This window comes from Lissotriton helveticus, chromosome 9 (assembly GCF_964261635.1).
Source record: "Lissotriton helveticus chromosome 9, aLisHel1.1, whole genome shotgun sequence".
Classification (NCBI taxonomy): Eukaryota; Metazoa; Chordata; class Amphibia; order Caudata; family Salamandridae; genus Lissotriton; species Lissotriton helveticus.
In genome coordinates this window covers 1,278,415,111-1,278,435,192 of record NC_136070.1, presented here as the reverse complement: position 1 = coordinate 1,278,435,192, position 20,082 = coordinate 1,278,415,111, and the positions used below count along the sequence as shown (strand labels likewise).

General features: G+C 47.8%; 1 protein-coding gene across 8 annotated transcripts in view; it reads left to right on the top strand.

Moving 5' to 3' along the window:
* The window catches only part of SETD5 (SET domain containing 5), a 259,618-nt gene that overhangs the window by 123,982 nt on the left and 115,554 nt on the right, over positions 1 to 20,082 (top strand). For 4 of the 8 annotated variants that reach the window (XM_078661865.1, XM_078661863.1, XM_078661861.1 and 1 more), the window contains exons 5-9: positions 4,322 to 4,427; positions 5,164 to 5,375; positions 13,432 to 13,487; positions 14,904 to 15,094; positions 17,146 to 17,388. In XM_078661865.1, coding sequence (XP_078517991.1) covers positions 4,322 to 4,427; positions 5,164 to 5,375; positions 13,432 to 13,487; positions 14,904 to 15,094; positions 17,146 to 17,388 — 808 coding nt within the window. The remainder of the gene's footprint in view (positions 1 to 4,321; positions 4,428 to 5,163; positions 5,376 to 13,431; positions 13,488 to 14,903; positions 15,095 to 17,145; positions 17,389 to 20,082) is intronic. The other 4 variants (XM_078661860.1, XM_078661864.1, XM_078661866.1 and 1 more) reach the window with 1 other exon arrangement.

Sequence of the window (20,082 nt, the reverse complement as noted above, 5' to 3'; positions counted from 1 at the left end):
CCTAAAGTGGTTTCGCAGTTCCATGTCAATCAGACCATTGAACTACCCGCATTCTTTCAAAACCCAGAAACAGTTGCCGAAAGTATGCTCCACACTCTTGATGTCAAACGAGCCTTGATGTACTACATCGATAGGAAAAAAGACTTTAGGAAAACACAACAACTCTTGTTGCCTTCTCAGCCCAGCACAAAGGGAACCCCATTTCCAAAGCAGGTATAGCCAGGTGGATCGTTAAGTGCATTCAGATTTGCTATCACAAGGCTAAGCGCACTTTAACGGTCCCCCCCCAGAGCCCACTCCACCCGCAAGTTGGGGGCCTCCATGACTTTCCTTGGTAATATCCCTTTGGAAGACATTTGTAGAGCAGCCACATGGTCTACACCACACATATTTACTAAACATTACTGTGTAGATGTGCACTCCAAACAGCAGGCAGCTGTAGGGCAGGCTGTTCTTAAAACGCTTTTTCAAACGTCTGCAGCTGGCACAGGCGGCCGCCGGTAATGGAGGGACTGCTATGTATTCTATGCTATAGATATGAATTCAGCAGCCCACATGCCTCTAACTGAATATGCTACTTACCAGTATGCATCTGTTCTTGGCATGTAGGGCTGCTGACATTCATATCGCCCGCCCTCCTCCTCGGCGCCTGTAGCGGCTGCAGACTTTTTTACACTTACTCTTAGCATGGCCATCACTTACACTATTACACTCCATCTTTGCCACAATGGCTAAAAACAATCTGAGGATGGAGTCGATGCCCATGCGCACTGTAGTCCAGGGGAGGAGCCACCTATCTCGTGATACTTCGAAGACTCTTCCAGGACAACAATGTGCAATCATCCGGACCCAACACTAGGCGGCGATCTATGCTACAGATATGAATGTCAGCAGCCCTACATGCCAAGAACAGATGCATACTGGTAAGTAGCATATTCAATATATATAATATGGTTTAGATTCTTTCTCTGGAAGGGGTGCATCTCTTGATGTTTGGGAGCTTGCCCTCGTTCTTGCATTAGAGCTGACCAGGGAGTCTGGGGTTAACTGGCCTCTAAAATTGTATATCTATCTATCTAATATATATATATATATATATATATATATATATATATATATATATATATATATATATATAGCTATATATCACACCAGCAGACAGTGGCGTGAACTGCACCTCGTTTAGGCCCGGGCCTCGGCCTGTACAGGGCAAGTATCCAGCGATTAACAAAGCCTCAATGCACTGTTTCAGCAGTTTCTAAGCGCTATAAGTAAGGGGTGTCATCTAAAGAGCCCGGGCAGTCAGACACGGGTGCAGCCAGAGCGCCCTGGGCTGGGGCCCTGTGCACCCCCGAGGTGCCCCCAGGCTGTCTGCCTCCTGTGGACTGGCCTGGGCCCCCCCTTAGTCGGCTTGTCCGTGGCTGGAGTCGGTCTCTGGGTTTCATAGCTCCTCGGTCTGCTTCTCTGCACTCTCCGCCTCTTTAGCCTTTTATTCGGCTCCGGGCTCGAGCTCTTGGGCCGTCTTCTCTTCTCATCCCCGACCCCCAGCAGCCCCCGGGCTCTGTCCCCTGGGCTCTGTCCCCTGGCCGGCCCTGCTGGGCGCAGCTCAGTGATCAACCCATGTGTGGGTGGCCCTGCTCCTGCAGTCTGCTGCGCATCCGCGGCTGCGTGGTCTGACAGCGCCACCCAGCGGTCAGCTCTGCCCCTGCAGTCTGCTGCGCATCCGCGGCTGCGTGGTCTGACAGCGCCACCCAGCGGTCAGCTCTGGTCTCGCTGCTGGATGGCTGGAGCAGAAGGGTCTGCGCTGCGATGCTTCCCTCCTCCCGTGCGGCCTGCAGGGCCCACTCAGCGTCTCATCAGCCTCCCTCCGTTGACTGTCTGCACCCCTAGTGGCCATCTGTGCTATCAGGCAAGTGAGGGGCCCCTGCAAGCTAAGGTGAAGGGCCCCCGGCAATCCCGAGGCTGGCAGATATCCTCAGACTTCAGCCTGAACTGAATCCTCGAATAGTGAACATGGCGCTCTGAGCACCAGTTCACAGCCCACTCCAGAACTTTAAACAGCAAACACACCCTCGTCCATCAGACCAGCAGGCCTGAGATGGGGGGGGGGGTTCCGCGAAATCCCATGAGCCAGTGCCCAGCAGAAGCAGGCACCTCTGTGCCCTGTGCAGGGCAGTCTGCTGCCTTCTGACCACTGCGAGGAGCCCTGGGGACAGAGGGAAAGGAATAAAAGAGGGGTCCGCTCATTGGTGCTGAGTGGAAAACGGCTAGGGCGCTCGACCTCGGACCTAGGGATTTGGATTCGAGTCTCGGTAACGACACCAAAACCTCCTGTGATTCTGGGCAAATCACTTAATCTCCCCGTGCCTAAAATGAATGTGTGTCATCATGTGACGTAACTGGTGCTATGTAAAGCGCTCTGATACCTGATTTGGTTCGGGTCTAGTTCGCGCTATATAAAACTCTGGGGAAAAAAAAACCATGCAGAGCTTGTATTCGTGCTAGCCAAGCCCAGCGGTGCTATGAGACTAGTCCCTGTCGCTTGTTAGCGGAGGGTGGCTTTTGAAACATTCTGATGGCTTCCAGTGTTCGATGTCCGCTCCCTTGAAGAATACAGCTGTGGACGAAGTGCGGCCGCTTCCATCATTCAAGCAGGGATGCAGAACACTGGGCAGATAGAAACTTCTCGCGATGGGGGTCTGACCTGAGCCTGGTTCCATCAGACCTGGGCGTGGACGCCTGGCAGTCACCAGTCGGATGAAGTCCTTTACCCACAATAAGGGCACGTGATGGCATTCTGCTTCCAATTGTCTATTCATTTTCACTCCTGAAATCAATCTTCATTTTATTTTCACTTGTCATCCATGTCAAAGTCTTCATTTATTCATTCATTGACAATCTGTGATCGCAATCTGCGTTTTGGGGTGCCCCCCTTCACAGGACAGTTACGAAACACGCCTGAAAACCATGTAGACTAAAATTATTTCATTATGCAATCATAGGTAGTATTGAACTTCTCAGCAAAATCCGCATAACCAGTGCTTACACCTTTCTTGGTTTCAAGCCCTCAAACTCATTCAGTCCATCACCCAAACCTCCTTACTGCCATAAACGTCGGCTCTCCACAGCTATCTCTTGAACTTCAAAACTTTGTCTAGATGTCGTAGTCAATTCTACTTACTGACACGAAGTTGCGCCATGTTGGGTGTGACTACTTGGTGATCAAAACAGCTTAATTACATAATTCTACTGCTAAAAACCTCATCGAGAGAAAAAATCTGTAACTTAGTCCCAACCCAGAAGTGTCTAAAATAACATCTCAACATTGTCAATGTCAAAGGTTCTTATATAGCGCCTTATCACCACAAGGTCTCAAGGTGCTTGCTTTGGGAACCCGTCCTGGCTTTTTCCCTGTGAGATAACCCGTACTGGGCATCCCCAAGGTGAAAACCAGGCATCCCGCCGCGGGGGGGGGGAGGGGGGGCGTAGTGCAGATTAAGCAAGCTATTGCCCAGAGTTGCAGAGTGTGAACCCGTGATTCGAGTAGGCACCGAAGCGAGAATTATCGAGTCCGTGGACTTTTGGGCTCAAGACCCTGCCGCGTCGGGAATTGAACCCTGGTCCCGGGTCTGACCTCTGCTTCAGGGTCTGCCTCCTCTAACCAGTGCAGTCAGCAGTGGAGAGCAGCTGTGCAAGGTAACACCATGACCATGTCGCTGTGTGTCCCTCACTTCACCGAGGTTTAAAAAGCACAGGCAGAACTGTAACCAGGGTGTTGGTTTGGGATTGTGTATTCTCGGCTTCTCATAGAAGGCACTGGCTTCTAAAAGAAATAAGCATCTAGTCTAGAGTTTCCACACTGCCTTAGAAGGCAGTATATTCCTATCATGCATAGAGGTAAATCACTTGCTGCTCTTGCAACGACCTGTGGAGCTCGTTCCTTGCTCCACCGAGGTTCCAGCTACACCCCTGACAGCCCTGCCTGACCCTCTGCGCCTGCGTGCTGTATGGTTGTTGAATATGCTTTGATGCCCGTCAAGACGTGGCAAACTACAGGTTGATGGATACGAGATGCCAAACTCATGTTAGTTTCCAGCCTCTGCCCCCAGAACCCAACAGTGCTTTTCCATTAACAGCGGGTCCTTTGGCATACTTCCTACCCCTGTCCAGCCAGGGTCACCCGGTGAGGCCAGTGCGCTCCCTGTGTGGCGAGGGGCACGCTTTGCGAAGTTGTGAATGCATGAAGATATGTTTGAGTTGCAGATAACTGCTGTGTGCTGTCCAGTGTGCTCACCACTTCTACTTCTGGTGTTTTCTGCAGCCCAGAATCAGTGGAAGCCAGTCCAGCGGTCAGCGGGAAGGCGGCCTACATTAGTCACAGCTATGGTGTCACCCAGAGCCATGTCTACCGAGGTCTACCGTATGCAGTGAGTATACCCTGCGTCCTCACTGCATGGCGCTGCAGAGCGAGGTCTGCTGTCTTCAGCCGTGCACAGCTTCTCATGACCGCAGTCCTGTGCTGCCACTGATGCAGTGTGTGTTCTGCTCTCACTCACATACCATGCTGAAGTGCTGCCACTCTGACTACTGCCTTGAACATTTCTCTCCTCTTAGAATTGGCTGCGGTGTAGATTTGACTCCAGCGATGCAACTACAGCTGCACTTTGCTATCACAGGGCAGCCATTGTGCAAGTGTGCTGTGCTTATGTTTTGATAAAGTGATTGCTACATGATGTACTTTGCTCTCTGCCAATCCAGTCACTGGTGCAGTGTACGCAGTGGTCTGCACCGCGTTTCCAGAGTGCGGTGTCTCTATAGGCACTGTACTTCTGCCGCTGAGTGGTGAAACAGGCGGTGCTGCTTTACTGAAGAGTCAATTGGTGGACGGAAGGCAGCATCGATGGGACTTAATATAAAACATTAGTATAAATTCGAATGTCTTTTGTAATGTGATTTGTTGTGATTTTTTAAAGTGTGGGAGACTGTGATTCAAACACTGACACTTGCTCGGAAACTAATGTTTTCTTCTTGAAATGATAGTTGGATTTGTTTAGGTTGGCATTATGAGAACGCCTCCTGTGCAGTATTTTGCTAGAGCAGTCTATGTAACGTGTCCGTACTTTCCTTCAGCATTGCCTAGCTAAACTGTCTGTACGTTTGCAGGATCACAATTATGGTGCTCCGCCGCCTCCAACACCGCCCGCCTCGCCCCCGGTGCAGGCCATCATCCCGCGTGCAGAGCTGAACGGCCTGCACACACCGAATGAAGCCAACTCCGGGGACAGTGACAGCTCGACACCAGGAAACACCATCCCCGCCTGGTGCCACTGCAGCTTCTCCCAGGATGGCTTTCTCATTAAATGTGAGAAATGCAGGTGGGTTTTTTAATGTGAAACAGTAGCATTACTACGATAGCGCTACAAAGCCATACCAGTGACAGAATGAGTGCTGTGCACGTGCCTCGAATGTCGCATGAAATCCGTGCAAATCAAACCAGGCACAGGAAGGCCAAGTGCGCACACAGCCCTGAAGTTGATATATCGTTGACCGATATTGATTTATCTTTATAATTTACTCAAGGCTGCTCAAGTGCCACCAGCAAGATGGAGCAGGAAGGAAGCGGCCACAGTGTGAGTTGAGGCAGGAGAGCATGGCCTAGGCTCAGGGAAGGAAGTGAGCTTTAAGGTCATTGGGAGGAAGGCAGATGGCGCTGTAGAGAAGCGAGTAAAGATCTCTGGGGTTGTAGCGTTGTGGAAGGTCATTGGGAGGAAGGCAGATGGCACTGTAGAGAAACGAGTAAAGAGCTCTGGGGTTGCAGCGTTGTGGAAGGTCATTGGGAGGAAGGCAGATGGCGCTGTAGAGAAGCGAGTAAAGATCTCTGGGGTTGTAGCGTTGTGGAAGGTCATTGGGAGGAAGGCAGATGGCACTGTAGAGAAACGAGTAAAGATCTCTAGGGTTGCAGCGTTGTGGAAGGTCATTGGGAGGAAGGCAGATGGCGCTGTAGAAAAGCGAGTAAAGATCTCTGGGGTTGTAGCGTTGTGGAAGGTCATTGGGAGGAAGGCAGATGGCACTGTAGAGAAACGAGTAAAGATCTCTGGGGTTGTAGCGTTGTGGAAGGTCATTGGGAGGAAGGCAGATGGCGCTGTAGAGAAGCGAGTAAAGAGCTCTGGGGTTGTAGCGTTGTGGAAGGTCATTGGGAGGAAGGCATATGGCGCTGTAGAGAAGCGAGTAAAGATCTCTGGGGTTGTAGCGTTGTGGAAGGTCATTGGGAGGAAGGCAGATGGCACTGTAGAGAAACGAGTAAAGATCTCTGGGGTTGCAGCGTTGTGGAAGGTCATTGGGAGGAAGGCAGATGGCGCTGTAGAGAAGCGAGTAAAGATCTCTGGGGTTGCAGCGTTGTGGAAGGTCATTGGGAGGAAAGCGGATGGCGCTGTAGAGAAGAGGGTACGATCTCTGGGGTTGCAGCGTTGTGGAAGGTCATTGGGAAGATGGCAGATGGCGCTGTAGAGAAGAGGGTACGATCTCTGGGGTTGCAGCGTTGTGGAAGGTCATTGGGAAGATGGCAGATGGCGCTGTAGAGAAGAGGGTACGATCTCTGGGGTTGTAGCGTGGAAGGTCATTGGGAGGAAGGCAGATGGCACTGTAGAGAAGCGAGTAAAGATCTCTGGGGTTGCAGCGTTGTGGAAGGTCATGGAGAAGAAGGCAGATGGCACTGTAGAGAAACGAGTAAAGAGCTCTGGGGTTGCAGCGTTGTGGAAGGTCATTGGGAGGAAGGCAGATGGCGCTGTAGAGAAGCGAGTAAAGATCTCTGGGGTTGTAGCGTTGTGGAAGGTCATTGGGAGGAAGGCAGATGGCACTGTAGAGAAACGAGTAAAGAGCTCTGGGGTTGTAGCGGTGTGGAAGGTCATTGGGAGGAAGGCAGATGGCGCTGTAGAGAAGCGAGTAAAGATCTCTGGGGTTGTAGCGTTGTGGAAGGTCATTGGGAGGAAGGCAGATGGCACTGTAGAGAAGCGAGTAAAGATCTCTGGGGTTGCAGCGTTGTGGAAGGTCATTGGGAGGAAGGCAGATGGCACTGTAGAGAAACGAGTAAAGATCTCTGGGGTTGTAGCGTTGTGGAAGGTCATTGGGAGGAAGGCAGATGGCGCTGTAGAGAAGCGAGTAAAGATCTCTGGGGTTGCAGCGTTGTGGAAGGTCATTGGGAAGATGGCAGATGGCGCTGTAGAGAAGAGGGTACGATCTCTGGGGTTGCAGCGTTGTGGAAGGTCATTGGGAAGATGGCAGATGGCGCTGTAGAGAAGAGGGTACGATCTCTGGGGTTGTAGCATTGTGGAAGGTCATTGGGAGGAAGGCAGATGGCACTGTAGAGAAGCGAGTAAAGATCTCTGGGGTTGCAGCGTTGTATAAGGTCATGGAGAAGAAGGCAGATGGCACTGTAGAGAAACAAGTAAAGAGCTCTGGGGTTGCAGCGTTGTGGTAGGTCATTGAGAGGAAGGCAGATGGCGCTGTAGAGAAGCGAGTAAAGATCTCTGGGGTTGTAGCGTTGTGGAAGGTCATTGGGAGGAAGGCAGATGGCACTGTAGAGAAACGAATAAAGATCTCTGGGGTTGTAGCGTTGTGGAAGGTCATTGGGGGAAGGCAGATGGCGCTGTAGAGAAGCGAGTAAAGATCTCTGGGGTTGCAGCGTTGTGGAAGGTCATTGGGACGAAGGCAGATGGCGCTGTAGAGAAGAGGGTACGATCTCTGGGTTTGCAGCGTTGAGGAAGGTCATGGGGAAGAAGGCAGATGGCACTGTAGAGAAGCGAGTAAAGATCTCTGGGGTTGTAGCGTTGTGGAAGGTCATTGGGAGGTAGGCAGATGGCGCTGTAGAGAAACGAGTAAAGAGCTCTGGGGTTGCAGCGTTGTGGAAGGTCATTGGGAGGAAGGCAGATGGCACTGTAGAGAAGCGAGTAAAGATCTCTGGGGTTGCAGCGTTGTGGAAGGTCATGGAGAAGAAGGCAGATGGCACTGTAGAGAAACGAGTAAAGAGCTCTGGGGTTGCAGCGTTGTGGAAGGTCATTGGGAGGAAGGCAGATGGCGCTGTAGAGAAGCGAGTAAAGATCTCTGGGGTTGCAGCGTTGTGGAAGGTCATTGGGAGGAAGGCAGATGGCACTGTAGAGAAACGAGTAAAGAGCTCTGGGGTTGCAGCGTTGTGGAAGGTCATTGGGAGGAAGGCAGATGGCGCTGTAGAGAAGCGAGTAAAGATCTCTGGGGTTGTAGCGTTGTGGAAGGTCATTGGGAGGAAGGCAGATGGCACTGTAGAGAAACGAGTAAAGAGCTCTGGGGTTGCAGCGTTGTGGAAGGTCATTGGGAGGAAGGCAGATGGCGCTGTAGAGAAGCGAGTAAAGATCTCTGGGGTTGCAGCGTTGTGGAAGGTCATTGGGAGGAAGGCAGATGGCACTGTAGAGAAACGAGTAAAGAGCTCTGGGGTTGCAGCGTTGTGGAAGGTCATTGGGAGGAAGGCAGATGGCGCTGTAGAGAAGCGAGTAAAGATCTCTGGGGTTGTAGCGTTGTGGAAGGTCATTAGGAGGAAGGCAGATGGCGCTGTAGAGAAGCGAGTAAAGATCTCTGGGGTTGTAGCGTTGTGGAAGGTCATTGGGAGGAAGGCAGATGGCACTGTAGAGAAACGAGTAAAGAGCTCTGGGGTTGTAGCGTTGTGGAAGGTCATTGGGAGGAAGGCAGATGGCGCTGTAGAGAAGCGAGTAAAGATCTCTGGGGTTGTAGCGTTGTGGAAGGTCATTGGGAGGAAGGCAGATGGCGCTGTAGAGAAGCGAGTAAAGATCTCTGGGGTTGCAGCGTTGTGGAAGGTCATTGGGAGGAAGGCAGATGTCCAATTTGCAGCTTTGAAGACCGTTTGGAAAGAGAAGCTGTTACTGATGCAGTCTTAGACTTTCACAGTGGCTAAAGCCATGGTTTGTGGGTGTTCAGAAATGTTTAGCAGTGCAGCGCGTTTGAACGTGCTGCCAGAATTTGAGGCGGTATCTATCCCTCGTGAGAAATTACCCTCGGAGGTCTATTTACTGCTGCAGAAAGGCACAGCAGGCTATGCACAGGGCCCTGCCTAGAATTCATGGTCCATTCAGGGTTTTATGGAATAGTTGGTTTTTGGACATTATTCACACACACACACAAACACACACTTTATGAAACACACAGCACTCAGACAGTTTGTTGCCTTTCCATGTGCTACTTATTCTTAAGGTAAAGCATTGGCTGATTTTGAAAGACCCTTGTGTAGGCCCAAACTGCCCCTCTACGGTAGGTTTCCAAACAACCTGCGCTAGGAGACCCCGAGCAGGTCTCCAACATTTTAACAAAAGTTCTCTGATGTGGTTTGAATGTAAAATACGGTTTTTAATTTGACTGCTGTAGTGTTTTGTGTGAAGGCTCTTCCCCACTGATTCATGTCCCGTGGTCTTGGAACATTGAAATCTATATTCCCCTTCGGTTGCGGACACTTCTGAGCGAACAGCTTCATGACGAATGGCTCCCGGTTGGTTTGTTTGGCAGTGGTACAGTAAACGACTGAAACATTAGCATTGCAAGGACGAAGGCCATGTGCCTCAGCAATCATGTGGGTTTGTTGCTTCATCTGCTTTCAATGATTATAATCCAGATATTTTGCTCATCAATGCTCCTCCCGTCCCCAACGCGTGTGAATTGGCTTCAGTGAGTTAGAAACCACTCTGTTAATTTGTGAGACACTGAGACCGTTCCATGTACGTTTACCATTCATCCCAGCTAAGCTCACTGTTTGGCCACAAGCTGGTGGTGTTTGAAACAAACCTGCTTTGTAGCCCTGTACTTTTTTTGTTTTCCGTGTGGAGTTCAGTGCCTTAATTTTAGTTATTTTTCAGTCCTAAAGCTTCTGTTTTTACAAAGGGTGAAAAACGCCTGTTGGTCCTTTTCCTGATCCTGCAGTGGCTGCGCGTGCCACTGCAACACTGCATGTACTTGAGCTTTGTGCTCGTGGTATCTGATTTCTGCAAGATCCTCTTCACCTGCTTTTAAAAAGGGCTTCTCCTTTCAAATCAACCTTCCTCAAGCTGGGGAATAGGACTTTTCTCTCAAAAGATCTGGTACCTGTTGCGGAATTGCTGTCGGCAAAGGCTCGATGTGCTGGAAACAAGCACTTCTCTTGCCTACGAACTGCTGCCCCTCCCTTCCCTTGAAGAGGACCTCGCTGAGGGTTTCATGGGAGTAGGGTTTGGGGTGTTCACCCTTGATTTGGTAAAACCCGGCTCCAAGTACTCTAGAAAGATGCCTTTTCCAGGTCCCTGAATACCTCTTTCCTACCAGAATCATCAAAAGTTCATCCAGGCATCTTTGTAGACCCCTTGTTAATCCTGTTTTGGTCCAGGACCTGTAGGCGGATTAAGGAAGACAAAGTCTCTCAAAAGGGCTCTACAGATGCGAATAATCGCAAGAAGCTTAATAAGATCATCACAGGTTCTGCATCTTCTTGTTTTACTCCCAGGGCGGCCACCAGCGCACGTGGATGTATCCGCTCCTCTCCTTACCATGCTCAGAAAATGAACTTGTTTGATTCCTTCAGTGTTTCTGGCTTCAAGAGTGTGTTTCTGTCTTATGGTTCTCATAGTAAGTCTTAAGCTCCAAATGCATATGCAAGTAAACGAGGTCAAGGGCTTCAGGCCCACGTTCCGTGCTCGTTGAGCACTGTCAGGGTCTGCGTTCAAAGCCCAGGGGTGCGACTTAGCATTTCATCCATCAGTGTCCATGGACAGCATTTCATCCATCAGTGTCCATGGACACCTATAAGTCCAACGTCAAGACACCGTGTTGGTTCTTATGTTCTTAACCATAAGCTACTAATGGAAGGCTCATCAATGTCTCTGGTCCCCCCAACCTTTTTTCTCACCCAAACCTCCATTTGCCACCAGGGGATTGCGGTCTCAAGTGAAGTATATCGGTTTGCTCAGGAGTTGTCACCGGAAACTATCTGCCGTTTTATAACGTTTCACGAGTTGCTGTTAGTTCTCGACATAGCATCCCACAAACGTACATCCATGAAGTAAACCGCATATCAAATCTTTTTAAATATTAATGTTCCGTCGGAGTCATTTACCCGTTTAAGGTGGCATGGTTTCTTCTGTCGAAAGTCTCACGGTTTTGACCCCACCATGACTCCTCAAATTTCAGCATTAGAAACCTGTGCCTGTGCTTTCTAGGTCTTGTGAGAATGTTCTGCCCATTCTCCCAGCGGATACACTCTCACCATGCCTATTCCTACTTCACTGATCTCTTCCAGATTAAGGAAACTGTGTATATATAGATTTTCCCCAACATCTTGATTCAACAGCGTTTGATACCCGTTAATGTTGCTAGATTCGGTCAGTGACCTCAGCATGGAGATTGTTCTGCAGTATGTTTACACATCACACTGGCTACCTGTCGCTCTGATGGTTTTGTGTGTGTTTTTGTTAATCCTCGGAGTTTGAGCCTAATTTTTCCATCCTTTCTACAGCCATAAGAGTAAACTCCCTTAGACTGTTTACACTCCGGCTTCAGGTGGTCATGAGATTGGAATCGATAGTTAAACCTCTTATCTTGTGTCGCGGCTTTTGAGTTCTTTGCCTTTTCATTTAAGATTGTCGTCCACCTACGAGTTTTCTTAAAGGCCTTAAGAGTCAGTTGGTTCAACATCAATCCTCTGACCTTTCGCCTTTTTTCTTACCACCAGGATTCCCATTGCGGTGCTGGGGTACACTTCCTAAGCTAAATCCGGTTCAGGTCTAGAATTACAGTGGTCAATATTCGTGGGCTTCAGGGGGTGGCGAAGAGATGCACTGGCCATTTCAAGTTGAGCATAGTTTTCATGAACATAAGATCCTGTCGACCATTGTTCCAGGTAAAGTGGGCCCAGACCCCATACCTAATGGAGGGGATCATGCAGCTCTCAATTTTGCCACCGGGTCATATATTGGGAACAGGTTTTAAATCGAACATAGTTTTTCTGGACATTAAATACTGTTTCTCATTATTACAGGTGAAATTGTATTTTTTAACCTCTATAAACATAGACCCATATACGTGCCAAAAGTGAGCATCAAACCTCCGAGTTCTGCTCTCCGTCCGTGTTGGTTTTAGAACTGGTTTTTGGCCTCACCATCTTAGCCACTGTCAATCTTCTAGAGTTAAACATTTGAAGACACATTGGAGTGTGGTCTGTCATACGTACATGTGCGTGCCCTCCGATAACCACCTTCTAAATGCCACTTTTAGTTTCCCGCCTAAAGACTTACCACCGAAGTGGCTGTTCTGGCATTCTTTTCCTAACCCAGTGTAGTTTCACCACAGGGCAGTGCCAACTAAAGTGGCAGTGCGAGATTCAACTCAGACTGTTTACATGTACAATTGATGATATTTGATTTGGTCAAGATCAATAATACCTTCTAGTTCTTCTGAGTCTTCATTCTCAGCCGTATGGGTTTATATATTTAGCTAAGCGCAAGAAGATGATTGAATCTCCTTTGTAGTCATTAGTACATCAGGCAGGAACATGTGAGCACCAGCCTTCTTGAAAGGATTTGCCTTGCAGTATTGCACAGTTCTTGGGTGCATTCTGCACACACTTGCCTGATCCATGGCTTACTGGAACAGAGGGGTGACTCCTCAGCCCTATCATGTACCAGTTGTAAAGAACGATGCAGATCGAAGGACAAAGGCTTGGCATTTTTACCAGTGGTGGTGGAATTGCAAGAGTTGAACCCTAAGGAGTTGATACCTAGATAAACCAAACTGTGCGCTGTCCGATCAAAGGACACCTACCTCATGAAAGTATTAAAAGTCTAGACATTGGTGTGGCTTTTGAGATGCAAGGCCTTGTCAGGGAGGGTTGTAGGTGTGCACGCGGGTGATTTTCACATAGACTTCTGCATGTGGCAATAGCTGCATTCTTCTCCAGAAAGGTAAACAGTTTGATTACGCTGTCATTAGTGAAATGCTTGTGTGAAGCCTGGTTTAATGTGCTTCGTCCCTTATTGATATGCATGATAGATTGTTCTTGCAAACTAGGCCCTCAGACCAGCCTGTTAGAAGATGCAGGAAAAGTAATCTGGATGTTCGTAGTCCTAGGTCTCCAGTACAAACACCCAACCACATCTACGCTTAGCATTGATAAAATATGGTAGATAAGGTGTACACACAGGCCTTTCACAAGTGCTTGCTAAATAATGTGCCTCCACAGGACGAAGCATCTTTCAGACACTGTTCCATTGCTACCATGTCAAGAAAAAACCCATGATCAGCAAAATGTTGCATGCTACTGACTTCTTCTTTATTGGACTTTTGATTTCAACATTCCTTGGGCAGAGTGCATCAGTGTACAAAGCACTCATGGAAATCACATTCCTTGTTTCTATTTTTGACTTCCAGGGGCGTGAATAGGGGGAAAGTGATCCGACTTCGTAGGAAGCAGGACAATGTCTCTGGTAAGAAAGATTGTGTATGTTGTACTCTTAAATGTTTGTTTCTTGATGAGTGGGTACTCTGTGTCCTGCCCGTGAGGTTGACTCATGTTTAGGTGAGTGTTTTGTCAAGGTTTGCTTTTCGCCATCTTATTTGGGCAGCCCTTTCTTCCTGCTGGGGTCCTCCGCAACAGTTCAGCCAGTGCTGTTGCTTCCTTGCTGGTAATCTTTGTCAATGTGCAGTTTCACATTTTCCTTTTGACAGACAACGTTGCTTCAGTGTCTGCACCCCCACATAGGCAAAGGTGAAAATACTATTTAAAAAATAGTCCCCTTGCAAGTGAATACCATTGCTCGGGCTTATAATGTACTAGTCCTTAGAGTGTATTATGCTGGTGCTTGGTATCTTTCACAGCGAATGTGCAGTTATGTTAACATTTTATTCAGGTATACATTTTTTGTGGCTAAACAGGATACCTTAACATCTTAAAGTAGCTACTGTTCTAAAGTCTGATGGAATGAATTCACTTGAGAAGGTTTTAAAATGCTGCAGTTTTTCAGGTGATGTTTTTTGGTGGGGGGGGGTTTCAAAATAAACAGCTCGGTTTGTCCTCTCCACTTTGTTTTTAGCTAGAGAGAGCTTGTGAGGGCCTGGATTTCTGTACTGCAATCAGTACGTCTGTAGCAGCACCATTGAGCACATTGTTTCGAGGTTTGGAATGTATACAAAGAGCAAGATGCTTCTATTTGGCTCTGGAGTGCTGTAGAGGCTGTGATTACTTCAAATAGCAATATGTCACACGAATGTCCAGGTTGCTGTTATGATTAATTGTAAAGCGCTCTATATGAGGACACCTTCAGTGTAGAATCAACATCGCTGTCAAGAGGAGGGCTGAAAAGTGACAGCAAAGGCAGCCACACTGATGCCAAGCCAATTTCGAATGCCCGACCTATGCCTGGCATGTCTGATCAACCACGGAAGGATTCTGAAGTGAAGGCCGGGTGTGCCTCACGAATGAGGCAGAGGGAATCTTGTATCTAGCGTAAAGAGCATTGTCCCCTGCACTGTTTATTCTCAGACAGGTTGTATCATCGAACACCCAGTCACAGTGAAGTAGGGGGTGTTGGAAGGGTTTTCCATCTTAGATGAGTTTCTTTTCTCAAATATGTGTCTCTTCTGACCTAGGGATAGAAATGTAGGTCTTATTTGGCCTTCACACATCTTTTCTCTGACTCTATATCAGGAATATATCATACCTTTCTTTATTGCTGTATTTATTATGTGTTTCTTTCTTAATAAAGAATTCACGTTTAATAAACTGAAAATGTTTGAAGAGTGTTCTAGGAATTGTGAACTTGGCTGTCTGTGGATAGGGCGATGACACTGGAAAACCTAATGCATAGCGGTGTCCTTTACTTAAGCTTTCTTTCGCTACCTAGCAGGTGGGGAAAGCAGTGCGACGGAGAGTTGGGATGAAGAACTGTCTCCTTCCACAGTGCTGTACACGGCAACACAGCACACACCCACAAGTATCACGCTCACCGTCAACCGGGTTCGAAGAACCAAGCCCAAGAAGCGTAAGAAGAGTACGGAGAAGGCACGAGCGGCACCAAAAGGAAAGAAGGCCAAGGTACGTTGTAGAGATTGAGCCGCTTCCTGCAGGCACGTCCCCAAACCTCGTCTGCCACTCCTGCACCTCGATGACGTCGATACTGAAGGGTTGAGTACCTTTGACTAGACTTCACATCGCCCAGTGTCATCTTCTCTATTCCACGCAGTGCCCTACTGCTGTACTCGACTGGTGTTCTCTCTGCTTTACTAGTTACTTCTAGTTCCTTGAAACATATGTATGTTCAAAGACTGTTTAGTGTCAGCCAATTCATAAATCCGCCCACGGCTTATCTCATCCCCAAACCCCTTTCAACCACAGCTGCTTATCTTACAAAGATCTCTGCTGTGAAATGAAGGCATGAACAAGGTCCAAGTTATGTTCAAGTAGCTTTGTCTAGGATCTTAGTCTGAGGCACTTTTATACGGTATCGTTGTCTTATAAGTTTCTTTAACATAGCCTGACCCTAAACTAGAACACCTGTGGACACTTAAAAGTATTTGTGTGTGTATGTACATGGTATGTGTATCGCACAAACCTAGCCAAAAGGCAGCGTAGCACGGTACATGGCCAAAGGCGAGCTTGAAGTCAGTAAGTAAATGGAGAGGTAGCTGAGCTGTGGACGGGCACTGCGTTGTGACTACATTCCTGATTGCCACTACCTCACTATGCAGAGTACGCAACCACAAGCACCTCTATAACAGGATTCATACCTTCAGCTACTCAAGGACAGGAAGGTCATGAGTTCTATTTCACAATTTATCCCTTAAGGAGAGCTCCCATTCCCATGTCAACCAATATATACAATTACCAGATTTTTTCGGCAACCAAAAACATAGGCTGAGCGGCCACTGCATTCGTTAGATGTCAGGCTAGTTGTAATATGTTATTTGCAGGAAACTGAACATTTCAGAAGTGGAGTTCATTCTTAGTCTTTTTGGTATCTATAAACGGGGGGGTTCCAGTCTCAATGTGAAGCATGGATAGTACAGAACATACAAATATGCTACCGCCTACAGGGAAGATGCTGGATAGCAAACCCGAGCACATTCTACAAGAAAAGAGATAGCCACACTAGCCTTTAGAGCAAACCTCTCTGTGTACGACCTTTGCAGTGCAGCCGCATGGCCATCATACATGCCTTCACACAACACTCTTTGGTGGCCATACATGCTAATAAACAAGCCCAGCTTATTCCTTTTTGTTTACAACAAGGGGGGTTTGGTCCTACTAGGGTCAGGCGGGACCTTATAAACTTTTTATGAGAAAATGAACCTGACCTGCTATTTAGAACTGCTGTTTCTACCAATAAACAGTCTTAGACATTTATCTATTTCGAATGGTCTGAGTAATTTAATTACTGTCATTTTGGAGCATCCATTTGACAAATTATGACATTGTTTCAAAATGCCTGTCTAAAAGACACACAAAAATTAAATCTGTGTTCTAGAATCAACAAAGATTAATAAGCAAAACATGCGGCATAAATCAAATGAAATATTGGTAAAATTAAAGAATGCCAGTCAGATCATTCAAACCAAAAACAACCACCACCAGTTCATCATTTGAGATTACGTCACTTTGTAATATCATAATTTGTCAAATGGATGCTTAAAAAAACCAGTAATTAAATTACTCAGACCATTCAAAATAAATAAAGGTCTAAGACTGTTTATTGGTATAACTAGCAGTTCTAAATAGCAGGTCAGGTTCATTTTCTCATAAACAGGTTATTCTTAAGGCTCCAAGATACCCGTGGTCAAATACACACTGCCTTAAGCTCAGCCTCCCAAGTGGAGGAAATACTGCACCATAATCTATTCACAACGAATGAATTTAGTTCTTCGATAAGAAAACAAACCGTACAGAGCAAATTGTCCTGTTTAATTTGTTGGCGACATCTTGTGCCAAGAGCGAGGTCCTGGAAGCACTGGTTTCTCATCAGTATTTTTGTACCTCGTTAGACCAGTAAAACGTTTTATCCTCATTCTGGTATGAATGAACCACGTCCATTTGGTATTTGTGAAGAAAGTAGTGAGAGAATGTTATTCACACCTTGGGTTTCATTACAGAACTCTCCCACAGAAACGGTGCCTCTGGATGAGAACACAACGGAGGGCTGGGAGAACCGGATCCGTCTGTGGACGGACCAGTATGAGGAAGCCTTCGCGAACCAATACAGCTCAGATATGCAGAGTCTACTGGAACGGCACATCAGAGCCACCAAAGAATCCATCCGGAAGGCTGCGGCCTTGGAGGCCTTCAGGAAAACAGAGCAGATCTCCAGCAACACTGTTGTGGGCTCCCAGATGCAGGTACGAGAAGAGGGCAGGTCTTTGGCAGAATGGTGGTTTATTTTGACACACAAATGCTACATCAGTTCTCTTGTTTGTTTTGTTTTCTTCCATCTTCACAACACTTTATTCCAGATTTGTTTCTCTGTCATGCGTTGCTGTTTATTAAAAAAAACAAAAAACAACTTGTGTGATTAAAATAATCCGTTATGGCACGAATGATAATCAGTGAAATATCCATGCTCACCTCTTCGGTGTCTTCTGAATTAAATTAACTTTAGATTGTGAATGGTTTGGTGAAATGGTTTTCTCTGTGCCAGGGGATCCTCATCAATAGTCATAAGCACTGAATATTCCAGCCCATGTGCGGGGACCACGAAGTACATAAAAAAAGAAAATATATATATATATATATATATACATACACACACACACACTCACTCTTATATAATTTTTCCACACGTAAGACGATGCAGTCCTAATAAAGACCCGGCTGGACAATGCTTCCATGAATTGAATTTGCATCAATAAACACATATTCTGTTTTTAATTCTCTTACATACTCACTTGAATTAAAAACAGGAAGGCAAACACACACTCGTACTCTTTATTGAACTAAACGTAAAAGGACGGGCGTTTTTAGCCCATAAGGCAGCATTGGAAAAACACAGAACAGCATAGAAAATGAACAAACTTACACCATGCCTTTAAGGAAGCCATGCCTCCCATCATACCTCAGGGGTGACAGGTCAACTGTTCTTTCCGGCTCCATAAGTGCGGAACCTGGAGTTTCAGCTCTTGCTTTTTTGTCAAAGTTTCTTGAAGCCTTGTTAATTCCTTTTCACTCGATGTCTTATACCTGTTGGAGTGAGGAGCTACCATTTTCTGTCAGAATGTGGATTTTTTACCGTCAAAGGATGACTTCTCGGTTTGATCCTTGCCCTTCTTGTGGCAAAAAAGAAGGCTAAAACAGATACCCATTCTGTCTGTATTCTGTCTCACTGAGATGCATGTTCCTGAGACCTGCCAGCATTGTAAGAACCTTTCCAGGCGTGCACTCAAGGATAGAGCGAGTATCCGCCTGTATGGTCTCTTGGGGAGACAAATGTAGACAGCATCCAAAGGAAGATCTCGCTGGCAGCATAAGAAAAGGAGAACCAAATCTACCTCCAGAAGTAAGATCCTGGTCTTTTCTTCGGCATTGGACTCGGCTTCAAAAATGCCTCCATCGGCGAAGAAAAGCAGGTCGACATCTCGGGTCTCGCTGTTGGTGTTTCCGCCGCGGTCTATGGTGTTGAAAGCCTGCATCGTTGAAGACGGTGGTAGATTATAGTTTGCGTTCACTGTCGACACAAGACAGATCATCAGGATGGCCATCCGCCTCGAACCAACATACTCTGTTGACTTCAACTCAGGGATGGTGAACGTCGAGTTAGTCTCTCTGTTTTGCAGCGTAAATCTTTCTGGATTCACTATGCTGTGCATTATTCCGCGGTCTTGTGGTTGGGTCCGGATTCGTAGTCTTTTCTTTGGTTTTTTTTGTTGTTTTTTTTTGTAGCCCAGGTGGGCGTCGGCGTCACACCTCCTTGGGTGCATTTCCAGTGACGTCGGCATGCTTCCTGCGGAAGCTCCCACTCTTGGGCGCCATCTTCAGATTCTTTTTTTCCGCGGTCGGGTCTGGATCGTTCCCGTTTGGGCTCCAGACATTTTTGGAGAAAGAAGAAAGGAAAATAGAGAAATTGCAAGAAAAGGCATCTGAAGACTCCAGGAGACTTCGACGAGGAGTCAGCAAAGGAGAAGAAGAATTCATCGAGATCTTCGACGAACACGCAACCAGGGAGGCCCTGAGCGCTCGATGATGGACAACATGCCGTTCAAGTTCTGCCGTAACTGCCACCACAAGTACGCGCAGAAGGACCAGCACCCGGTATGCAACCTTTGTCTACCGGTAAATCACGAAGCGAGGACTGCAACGCCTGCTCCGCCTTCACCCCGAAGACCCTTCGTGTGAGAGAGAGACAGAGGGTAGCGCACGCCACCCTGCAGGGGAAGGCCCCGACTCCGTCCCTCTACGATCTGGGGATGTCTTCCGAGGAAGAGGACAACGCTGCCGCCGAAGACGACAGCTACACGGTCGTAGAGACCGATTACACGAAGACTTCTGATAAGGTAGGAGATTCTCCGGCCCCCAAGAACCCGAGAGACTCTGAGTCTCGAAAAAACGAGGGCAAGGCCCAGAAAGCGCCGACGCCAAAACACCTGGCGTCCGCGAGTACCCACAGGCCCAGCGGATCCTCTGAGAAGGAGTCCCCGGCGCCGAGAGCTGTTGAACAGCAGAAGTCGTCGAAAATGGTCCCCGAAAAGGATCGATCGACGCCGAGGGAGAAGGACCCTAAACTACCGACGCCGACCAGAGACCCAAAATCCGGTTCGACGTCGAAAACTTCGGCACCGAAAAGCACGGCGCCGAGCCAACAGCCGAAAAGAGCGGCCGAACCATCCGACACGGAACACGCGGCCGAGATGGAGAAAAAGATAAGGCGCCTCGAGGCCGAAATGGAAAACATCTTGCAGCGGAAGAAAGAATTCGACGCAAAGATGAAAACCTTCACGATCCCACACAAGACCAAGCCACCAGTGGTGGAGGTGGTCGAGGAGGAAGACGAGGTCGCCGAGGAACAAGACCCGGACGTCGAGGTGGTCGACGACCAGGAA